General features: G+C 43.1%; 1 protein-coding gene across 8 annotated transcripts in view; it reads right to left on the reverse strand.

Moving 5' to 3' along the window:
- Nucleotides 1-12055, reverse strand: part of LOC139408936 (mitogen-activated protein kinase 10) — a 99319-nt gene that overhangs the window by 29246 nt on the left and 58018 nt on the right. For 7 of the 8 annotated variants that reach the window (XM_071153426.1, XM_071153424.1, XM_071153431.1 and 4 more), the window contains one exon: nt 114-296. In XM_071153426.1, the coding sequence (XP_071009527.1) occupies nt 114-296 (183 nt within the window). Of the gene's footprint in view, nt 1-113; nt 297-3218; nt 3291-12055 lie in introns of all 8 variants that reach the window. The other variant, XM_071153432.1, reaches the window with a different exon arrangement.

Here is a 12055-nt window from a genome sequence, read left to right on the forward strand (position 1 = left end):
AGCCACATTGCCTCAAACTACACAACCTCCACACACATTCTCTAAGGGCTGTAAGCATAAAATGAGAAATACTAGAATTATTAGGCTATAGAATACTTTATTGTCTCACTTACCTTTGAGTTTGTTGTGCTCTGAGTCTGCAGGGAAGAGGCAGTCGGGGAAGAGCTTGGGAAAGGTGAGGCCTGCGTATTTGGGTCTGTTCTCTACATAGTTACGGACAGTGGGCTGCAGCTTCTTCATAAACTCTGGTGAGGGTGTGCCCAGCTGCTCAATCACTTTATTCCATTGGTCGATATCTGATAGGGGGTGGGGTTAAGAAAAACACACAACAAACCTGGACAGGACAGCACTCTGGCTGTATCAAATAAAAAATATATAGGCTTTAATATATAGCAGTAACCAATTGAAGGGGACAATTGCATAGGCCTACAATAGTCCTACAAGCAGATGCGTAAGAGCCACATTGGGACATATCACTAAATGGAGGGACATGAGCAAAGTGTAACAGTAACAGACAACTTTTCTATAATCTGCCATTTCTTAAACAAGTTCTCTCTTCCATATTTAATTAGTTCAATCATAGTAAACAAACAGATTTCTTCCTATTCTGACAGTCCAACAGATGTTGATCAACATTGTGCAGTTGCGGTATGGACTGTGAGTGGGTTCACAAACGAACAAGTCCTTGTAAATCCTATGAATCACTGCAAAAAGGTGTCAACTTGTAGGGAGGGATTTCCAATGGAATGGAGTTTGCCAATTGTGCAATATGTGTTGTGTATGGTCCCTGACAAATAAACAAATTGAATAGATAATAAAATATTTACATTGTCGACAATAAACACTAGTATAGTACCTCAGTATAATATCTATACTGACGCAAAACTCTCCAGATGTACGTGTCAGAACAATGTATAGAGAGTCCTGTCTGAATGTACTATTGGTCAGAGACTTCACCCCCCTCTCCTCATCTCATCTGCAATGGTAATTCCACTGCTTTAGTCTGCTATAAGAAAGACCCTATTAATACTAAAGCTTTTGCTATTACGTTATAGCCCTCCCCATTTCCCATAGCCTTAAAGGGGTTCCAAATGGCAGCCTATTCCCTATATAGTGCACTACTTTTGACCAGGGCCCCTATATATGTAAGGACACACACTGGAGACGAGAAGCAGGTACAGAGAATGAACATTTAATGGAAAACGGACTTCAAACAAAACAAGAACAGTGTCTGGACAGGGTGAACAAAAGAACATTACGACAATAATGTTGACACAGAGAACAAAACTGAGGAACAGACAGATATAGAGGGAGCAATCAACAACGTGAATGAGTCCAGGTGAGTCCAATGAGCACAGATGCGCTTAATGATGGTGAAAGGTGTGCGTAATGGAGGGCAGCCTGGTGAGGGGAAGTGTGAGCAGGTGTGACAGTACCCCCCCTCTAGGGGCGCCACCCACCTGGGCGAGCCTGACGGGCCAGCTGAGGCATGGGCGCTGGACAAGCCGGGTGAGGCGTAGAAGCCTGAAAAGCTGGCTGAGGCATGACGTGGGATGGGAGCCTGCCGAGCCAACCGAGGAAAGGAAACCTCTCAAGCCAGCTAAGGTGTGGAAGCCTGACGAGCCAGCTGAGGCACCCCCGGTTCCATCAGCGGCAGCACCCAGACCCAGGCGTCACCACCAAAAACAAAAAACAATGCTTTGCATCAAATAGTGGTGTCAGCATTCTATAAGGACAGATGCTGGAGACAAAGAAGCAGATACAGGGAGTGAACATTTAATAGAAAACGGACATCAAACATTACAAGAACAGAGTCTGGACGGGGGGGAACAAAATCGACATTACGACAATAACGCTGACACGTGGAACAAAACTGAGGAACAGACATGTATAGATGGGTCAATCAACAACGTGAAGGAGTCCAGGTGAGTCCAATGAGCGCAGATGTGCCTAATGATGGTGTCAGGAGTGCGTAATGGAGGGCAGCCTAGTGCCCGAGGGGAAGCGGGAGCAGGCGTGAGAATATAGAGAATAGGGTGCCATTCGGGACATCGTCACAGTGCTAGTGAGCGGAGCCAACACTTCACTGGTGGGAATGATTTCCTCTTTGGTTTCCTAGCCCTTTAAATTATTTAAACTGTTTCCTAATGCTGGGTTAAATACGTTGCAAGCACATTTGTGTTTAATGTGGGTTTTAAAACTAGCAGATAGCAGATTGAAACAGCTCCTAGTTCTCTCTCTAATTTATAACCATTGCTTTATGAATATGCAGATTATTGTACTGGTACTGTACAAAGTTCCAAATGCCAATTGGTGTGATTTGCTGTTTTTAATGCTGTTTTTATTGGGAGAGCTCGATTTCCATGTCATTTATTACAAATGGCAAATCAACTTGAAACTTTATTTGAATTATCAGCACTATTTTGGGATAGGAACAGAGGGGGAACGGATGGTGTGTGTGTTTGTGTGTGAGGGTGGCCAGGCTGAGGGGGTCTATGTCATTTTTCTCTCCATCTCCCACAGGTGGGTGCCAGTTCAAAGAGAGAGCCAGCAAGCCAGGACAAACAGAAACACATGACCTCATCCTGCTGGAACGCCGCTTTCATTTCCTCTTTGTCTACATCATACTTTGGCAATCACATCTACACAATGCAGGAAAAGGAGTCCAATCTACACAATGCAGTGAGAGGAGCCTTGGCTTTCATTCCTTAAAATGATTCTATATGGATGTTAAGCTGTCTAATTTGATTTAAAAAATTGTTCCATAAAAGTTCCATATAGATAAATATGTTAATTTGTGTTGAATTAAAAATAAAGTATTGTTTTTTATACATATGAGTATCCCTCATCATGAATTTAGGCTATTTTCTAAATGTTCAGATTTTATGATGGTGTTCAAACTGCTCATCTCGATGACAGACCTGATATATTGTAAAGGCTAGAAGAAGGCCAGAAGTATGTACGTGTAGCCAATGTGAAATCACTAGCTAGTTAGCTGTGGTAAACTAGTAGCACAGCCAATGTGTCGATGTATTGATACGAGTTACAGTCTACAGAAGGAGGCAAGGATACCTCTCAAAATGTTCTATATAGAAATAACTGCTTTAAGGGCCATGTATGACGCTAGCCATTTAACCCTATACAGTATTTGGTTCTTCTAGCAGTGTACAGTATAGTGTTGATGACAGTACCAGAAGGAGACAAGGAGGCAAGGATACGGTCGGTGCCTGGGAACAGCACTGTTCCTCTTATCACCTCTCCAAAGATGCAGCCCACAGACCACATGTCCACTGCAGCCAGACACAGTCCCATACCAGTCACCCAGCATACATGCAGGTACATACATGACACATGTCACACAAACTCCATCAACCACACACTGCGCGCAGACATGCAAAAAAATTCCACGTCATTGTGAGTCCTGTCTGTCATGTAATTGCAAACATGTTATGTTTTGTTTACCACAACAATGGCTGTTAAGACACTGCTGTCTTTGTCAGTTATTATGTAGCGGTGGTCACCAACAGGTCGATCGCGAGACATTCCTAGTCGAGTCATTCCTAGTCCTAGTCGAGACATTCCTAGTCGATCACCAAATGATAAATTTTTTTATTTATTCGTGTTTTGCACTGTTGGCGGTAGATGTTCCTGATTCAGAAGCGTTGCGAACTGGGTAGGCGAGGTGTTCACATTTGGAACCATTTCATTTGTCTTAAAAGACCAACTCTGCCTACCTGGTGGACCGGGAGATCTGTGGCTAAATAATGTGTGCCTACTGTGCTGGCCAATCCAATAGCTCAAATCACTGTACCTACAGGTTCTAAGACTCTGGCCACAGCAAAGTTTGATACTAGCCTACCTGAGATTTCATAACTTTTAAAACCATGACCAGAGAGAGAATGTCAAAGAATACCGCAAACAGCTGCTGTTTTTATGAGTGAGTTCACATTTAAGTTTTTATTAAGCACTGTGAACACAGTTTTCTTTATATATATATATATTTTATTTTTGCATTTTCCAATTAAGAACATTCAAAACAAAAGTGAAAAGATATTAGACAACAATAGGACAAAGTGACAGTAACAGACAAGCGTAAAAAAAAAAATATATATTATAATTATATATACAAACATACAATAAGGAAAAAAAATTATAATGAGACATTGGATCACTTGCCGTAGGCTACATATTATACATTACGTGTGAAACATTATGTGAGAATTATATAGAGATTCAATCAATGAAATGTGGGGGGAGATTCTTGGCAATCGCTAGCAATATTTCTGTTAGCTTTATAGTATGGCTTTGCCTAAGATTGGTGTTAGTAAAGTTGCCCAGTAGACAGACCTCCAGGTCTAAAGGGAATGCAAACCCATGAATTGAGGATATGGTATCGCATACCCCCTGCCAGAAACCGTGTAGTTTTGAACACTGCCAAGTGGAATGGAGGAATGTTCCTTCATCTGAGCCACATCTAAAACATAGGGAGGAGATATCTGGGTTGAACTTGTGCAGTCTAGATGGGGTGATATAGAGCTGATGGAGGAAATTAAACTGGATCAGTCTGTATCTGGAGTTCAATGTGGATGTAACACCATCCCTGCATAGGTCACTCCATAGACCCTCATCAAGACCAATACCCAGATCTTTTTCCCATCTAAGTCGGGGTTTATCTAGCTCAGGCAGTGTTAGTCCTGACATAAGAGCATCATGTACACAGGGAATTGTCTTGAACAGTGGTTCATCTGCGTGGCAGAGTTGTTCAGTAGGTGACATCTTAGGTAGGTTCCATTGTCCCTTGAGAGTCACCCTAATAAAGTTTCGTAGTTGTAGGTAGCTCAAGAAGTCCCTGTTAGGCAAGTGGTATTTCTGTTTCAGCTGATCAAAAGACATAAGAACTCCCTCCTCGTAACAATGTTCCAGAAGAGTGATCCCCCTTATCAGACCATTGTCTAAAGTTACTATTCTGGAAAAACATAGGAATCAATCTATTGTTCCATAAAGGGGTTTTAGGGGAAAGAAATCCCCCTCGTCCGAACAGCTCATGCAGTTTGCACCATGCCAGGACAGAATGTATGATTAAAGGGTTGTCTGTGATGGTTTTTATATAATTTCTGTCCCATTTGTAAAACAATTCTGCCCCAATGTCATCATTTACCTCAAGCTTTTCAATGTTCAACCATGAGGGAGAGGGACCATTGTCAAAACTCTGAGCCAGAAACCTAGACTGTGCAGCCCAGTAATACATTCTAAAATTGGGGAGGTTTAACCTCTTAAAGCTAGGTGGCAGATTTTTCACCTTTGGATAAATAGCGTGCCCAATTTCAACTTCCTGCTACTCATGCCAAGAATATAAGATATGCATATTATTCATAGATTTGGATAGAAGAAGTTTCTAAAACTGTTTGAATCATGTCTGTGAGTATAACAGAACTTATGTAGCAGGCAAAACCCCGAGGGCTAACTGTTCAGAATTATTTAAACATTTTTCCCCATATCTCTTCCGTAAATTGTCTTTGCCATTGGAAATTTAATAGGAACATACTTTCAGTTCCTACCGCTTCCACACGATGTCGCCAGTGTTTGAAATATGGCTGAGGTTATTTCTTTGTCGTAACAGGAAGTAGGCCAACTCAGAACAGGGGATACATTTGTGAGTTGCACAAGACGTGCGTTTTTCTAAGCTGTTTTTTTATGGATCAAACTCGCTTTAGAAAATTTACATTTTCGATATATATGGACGGAATTAATCGTACAAAAGGACCAATTGTGATGTTTATGGGACATATTGGAGTGCCAACAAAAGAAGCTTGTCAAAGGTAATGCATATTTTATATTTTATTTCAGCGTTTTGTGTAGCGCCTGCTACGCTAGCCCCTTTGTTTACTGCTGGTGAGGATGGCTGCAGGCTATCAGATAATAGCTTCATATGCTTTCGCCGAAAGGCATTTTTAAAATCTGACATGTTGGCTGGATTCACAACGAGTGTAGCTTTAATTGAGTATCTTACATGTGTGATCTAATGAAAGTTTGAATTTTATAGCATTTTATTTGAATCTGGCGCTCTGCATTTCACCTGGAAATTGGCCAGTTGAGACGCTAGCGTCTCCCCTATGACTGTAATCAAGGGTCAGTTTATCCAGGCCAACCCTAGGGGTTTTGCCGTGCCAGATAAACCATCTGGTCAGCTTGTCGAGAGAGGGAAAAAATGCTGTGGGAACAGGGATAGGGAGAGATTGAAACAGATATAGAAATCTGGGCAGGACATTCATTTTAATTACATTGATTCTACCCAGTAGAGTGAGAGGTAGGTCCATCCATTTACAAAGGTCACCCTCCACCTTTTGCAACAAACTGGCCAGATTGAGTTTATAGAGGTTGTTCAGATTACCATCCACCATTATGCCCAAATATGTGAAGCCCATAGGCGACCATCTAAAAGGAAACTTGTGCTTGATGGTATGATGGTCAAAGACAGACAACGGTAAGATTTCACTTTTATCAAAATTGACCTTATATCCAGAGAAAGAACTGTAACACTGCAAGTGAGAGAGGGAGTGTTCTGGGTTTGTTAGAAATAAGATAAGGTCATCCGCAAAGAGTGATACTTTATAGGTATGGGGTTCCACCTCAAAGCCATGTATGTCAGGGCACGTTCTAATAGCCTCAGCCAACGGTTCGATGGCGAGGGCAAAGAGGTGGGGGCTAATTGGGCAACCTTGTCTGTTCCCCCTATAAAGAGGGAAAGAGGAGGAAGTAATCCCATTGGTAGCAATCCTAGCTTTAGGAGATTGTGAGTGATTTTATCAAATTTACAAACACGGTACCTAAACCAAACTTTTCCAAGACGCGAAAGAGGTATGGCCATTCAACCCTATCAAAGGCCTTTTCAGCGTCGAAGGAGACTGCGACACTAGGTATTTTGTTTTTGTTAGCAAAGTGAATTATATCAAAGAACCTTCTGAGATTATTGGAGGGCAATCTATTAATTATGAAGCCAGTCTGATCTGGGTTGACCAACAGGGAAAGACATGACTCCAGTCTCTTAGATAGCATCTGGTGACCAGTTTACAATCTGTGTTAAGGAGAGAGATTGGTCTATAGGAGGCGCACTTTAGCGGGTTTTTCCATTTCTTGTGGATTACAGTAATCACTGCTTGAGAGAAAGACTCTGGAAAGCAGTTGTCTTCCCTGGCTTTTTTAAGTACCTCCATAAGGTAGGGGACCAACAGCTCCCTAAATTCTTTATAGAACTCTGGAGGGAAGCCATCCTCCCCAGAAGATTTATTAGAAGGTAAGGATTTAATGGCCTCCAACAATTCAGGAACTGAGAAGTGTTCACTCAGGCGCTCGCTGTCTTCCCCTGACAGGCATGGGAGGTTGAGAGAGGAGAGAAAGGAGTCGATCTCTGATAGATCATCGCTTGATTGGGAAGTGTAGAGGTCTTCATAGTATTTCTTAAAAGTATTATTAATTTCAGTAGGGTCAAAAGATATCTCATTAGTAAGAGTTTCTATAGCATTAATTGTCCTCTTACTTTCCTCTGCTTTCAGTTGCCATGCCAATACTTTGATCTGCTCTTTGATGAATGCACAAAATTCAGGTTGCTTTAGGAGTGTAGAATTTAGTCTCCATCTATATGCTCCATTTACCTTGGTAGGAATGAAGATTGATAATACCAGAGGAGAATGGTCACTAAGCAATCTGGGGAGATACTCAACATCTAACACTCTACGAAAGTAAAAAGTTATCTATGCGTGTGTGTGTCTTGTGTGGGTGTGAATAAAAAGAGTAGTCCCTATCCTGTGGGTGCAACTGTCTACAGATCTCTAGTAAATTGAGATCTTTCATGAATGACATGGTGAGCTTGCCGGCTTTGGTAATAAGTGAGGGTTTATCAGAGGACCTATCAAGAACTGTATCTAAACAAAAATAAAATCTCCTCCAACCAGTAGCTTGAGAGTTTGAGTTACTCTTGTCATTTTAGTGTTTTAAGTCTTTGGCTTGTAGGGGGGTTTTTATGTAATGATACAAATAAATGGTGCTTGAGTGACCTGAATGAAGACATTCTGAATAAACATATGGTCATCGAAGTTAGGAGCATAAATATTCACTAGGGTCCAAGACACTGAAAACATATGCCCCTGCACCAAAACAAACCTGCCAGAGGGATGTTGACGCAGAAGGGGATGTGTCTACTTATCAAAATTGCAGTTCCTCTTGCTTTGGAGTTAAAAGAGGACGCAAAAACTTGTCCTACCCATTCCCTCTTCAATTTCTTGTGTTCACTGGCTGTAAGATGTGTTTCTTGTAAAAACACAATGTCAGCCTTTAATTTCTTAAGGTATGTATAGATTATTTTCCTTTAAATCGGGCTGTTAAGACCTTTTACGTTGAATGTGACATATTTTAGTGGATTAAGCATAAATTGGGTTTCAATTTGCTGCTGCTTCACTGCAGCCGAGGTGAGTAAGACATTTAAACGTGTTAACCCTCGCAAGGCTGCAGGCCCAGACGGCATCCACAGCCGCGCCCTCAGAGCATGCGCAGACCAGCTGGCCGGTGTGTTTACGGACATATTCAATCAATCCCTATACCAGTCTGCTGTTCCCACATGCTTCAAGAGGGCCACCATTGTTCCTGTTCCCAAGAAAGCTAAGGTAACTGAGCTAAACGACTACCGCCCCGTAGCACTCACTTCCGTCATCATGAAGTGCTTTGAGAGACTAGTCAAGGACCATATCACCTCCACCCTACCTGACACCCTAGACCCACTCCAATTTGCTTACCGCCCAAATAGGTCCACAGACGATGCAATCTCAACCACACTGCACACTGCCCTAACCCATCTGGACAAGAGGAATACCTATGTGAGAATGCTGTTCATTGACTACAGCTCGGCATTCAACACCATAGTACCCTCCAAGCTCGTCATCAAGCTCGAGACCCTGGGTCTCGACCCCGCCCTGTGCAACTGGGTACTGGACTTCCTGACGGGCCGCCCCCAGGTGGTGAGGGTAGGCAACAACATCTCCTCCCCGCTGATCCTCAACACTGGGGCCCCACAAGGGTGCGTTCTGAGCCCTCTCCTGTACTCCCTGTTCACCCACGACTGCGTGGCCACGCACGCCTCCAACTCAATCATCAAGTTTGCGGACGACACAACAGTGGTAGGCTTGATTACCAACAACGACGAGACGGCCTACAGGGAGGAGGTGAGGGCCCTCGGAGTGTGGTGTCAGGAAAATAACCTCACACTCAACGTCAACAAAACTAAGGAGATGATTGTGGACTTCAGGAAACAGCAGAGGGAACACCCCCCTATCCACATCGATGGAACAGTAGTGGAGAGGGTAGCAAGTTTTAAGTTCCTCGGCATACACATCACAGACAAACTGAATTGGTCCACTCACACACACAGCATTGTGAAGAAGGCGCAGCAGCGCCTCTTCAACCTCAGGAGGCTGAAGAAATTCGGCTTGTCACCAAAAGCACTCACAAACTTCTACAGATGCACAATCGAGAGCATCCTGGCGGGCTGTATCACCGCCTGGTACGGCAACTGCTCCGCCCTCAACCGTAAGGCCCTCCAGAGGGTAGTGAGGTCTGCACAACGCATCACCGGGGGCAAACTACCTGCCCTCCAGGACACCTACACCACCCGATGTCACAGGAAGGCCATAAAGATCATCAAGGACATCAACCACCCAAGCCACTGCCTGTTCACCCCGCTATCATCCAGAAGGCGAGGTCAGTACAGGTGCATCAAAGCTGGGACCGAGAGACTGAAAAACAGCTTCTATCTCAAGGCTATCAGACTGTTAAACAGCCACCACTAACATTGAGTGGCTGCTGCCAACACACTGACACTGACTCAACTCCAGCCACTTTAATAATGGGAATTGATGGGAAATGATGTAAATATATCACTAGCCACTTTAAACAATGCTACCTTATATAATGTTACTTACCCTACATTATTCATCTCATAGGCATACGTATATACTGTACTCTATATCATCGACTGTATCCTTATGTAATACATGTATCACTAGCCACTTTAACTATGCCACTTTGTTTACATACTCATCTCATATGTATATACTGTACTCGATACAATCTACTGTATCTGCCTATGCTGCTCTGTACCATCACTCATTCATATATCCTTATGTACATATTCTTTATCCCCTCACACTGTGTACAAGACAGTAGTTTTGGAATTGTTAGTTAGATTACTTGTTGGTTATTACTGCATTGTCGGAACTAGAAGCACAAGCATTTCGCTACACTCGCATTAACATCTGCTAACCATGTGTATGTGACAAATAAAATTTGATTTTGATTTGATTTGAAATATGTAACTGAATGGAAATCTATCATATGTAGATAATTAGGAAATGTTTCAACTTTGGTTTGAACACAGAAGTGACCTATGTGTCTCTTTAGGAAGGAAACAATAAACATAGAAAAAAGGAAGAAAAAATTATAAAAATCCCACCCACCCCGAATGTCAGATTAAAACAACAATCCCAACAATCAAACATGAATACACTTGTAGAGATACGTTGCTGCTTGCTTTCCATCTTGCTCTTACTAGTTAAACCTTGGCGTAAACTAAAACCTGCGAGCTCTCTAAGTTGAAAACAAACATTGTGAATAGATATTTATGGCTGAATATTTACTGCCCACGGTAAGGGCCGCTTGAGTCTCTTTTCGAAAGATTAACATAAATGAGGGGGAAAGCAGTGGGCCTAAGCCCACTTATTTGCTTCGCCCAGTGGATATGGACTAAAACCAAAATATACTCTCCTGTAAATGTAATAGAACTCACCCCGGAAAGATACGGTTAGTTGAAAATGCTGCGGTTAGTTGAAAACAAACAAACTGCATTTTATCCCCCAGAGAGACCGTCCTGGCTCAGACGTCGTTCAGTTCTTTGAAAAAAGTGTGCACTTTTCCTGGTGTGTTGAAGAGATGGCTTAGGCCTTTATACTGAACTTTCATCCGCGCAGGGGGGATGAGGTAGCCGGTGATGTTCTTCTCCTTCCGTGCTGGCGGCAGGTCTGAACTGCTTGTGGCGTCTGGCGAGATCCGCGCTCATATCCGGGAAAAGGCTGACCCTCTTTCCATCGATGGTGATGTCCCCTTTGGCTCTTGCGAGTTGCAGTATCTTCTCTCTGTCTTGGAAACGGAAGAACCTGATCAGGACAGCCCGTGGGGGCTCATCTGGCCGGGGTTTCGGCACTGATGTTCTGTGGGCACGTTCGATTTCCAGCGGCTTGGTGAAGTTGATTATGCCTAGGACCTCCGGGATCCATTGAGTGAAGAAACGGACCGGGTCACGGCCCTTGCTGTCCTCTTTCAATCCCACCACACGGATATTACTACGTCTACTCTGGTTCTCCATCTGATCTACCTCGTTTTTGAGGTAGGCATTGTCCTTTTGCAGTTGTATCAAGACTTGGTCATGTCGAGCGATGGTATCTTCAACTGTGCTAATGCGCAACTCTGCCTCAGTCGTTCTCAAAAGGAGATCATTCATGGAGGATTTCAGGTCATCACTGGAAGAATGGAGTGTAGCCGATTTCTTATCAATTTTCATAGAAAGACCTTTGTTACCATCCTGAATTTCCCGGAGGAGAGTAGCCAGCATGTCGGCAGGCTCGCAAGAGGCTGTTGGGAGCAAGAGTCTGGAACTGTTGTCTGAGTTATGAGGGCTAATGCTAATCTTGCTAGCTGTAGCGTTATCGTTATCTTGGGAATCAACAACGTTTTGGTCGTCCTTCTTGCCTCTCGGTCGGAGGTCCATGGCTCTTTGGGAAGGTAAGTACTTGACAATTTATCAGCCGATGTTAGAATATTGTTTCAACGTTGTTATTTAGGTAAAAATAGAATAACTTTTAAGAGCTCGGTTTGTCAACGTCTGCTCAGCTCCGCCGCATCATGTGCTCTCGTGAACACTGTTTTTATTCATCATTATTACAAACATAAAACACGCTTCTCCCTACTTCCGCTCGCGCTGCAATGAATGAGTAGCCAAGTGTATCGATAG

Source organism: Oncorhynchus clarkii, chromosome 5 (assembly GCF_045791955.1).
Source record: "Oncorhynchus clarkii lewisi isolate Uvic-CL-2024 chromosome 5, UVic_Ocla_1.0, whole genome shotgun sequence".
NCBI lineage: Eukaryota > Metazoa > Chordata > Actinopteri > Salmoniformes > Salmonidae > Oncorhynchus > Oncorhynchus clarkii.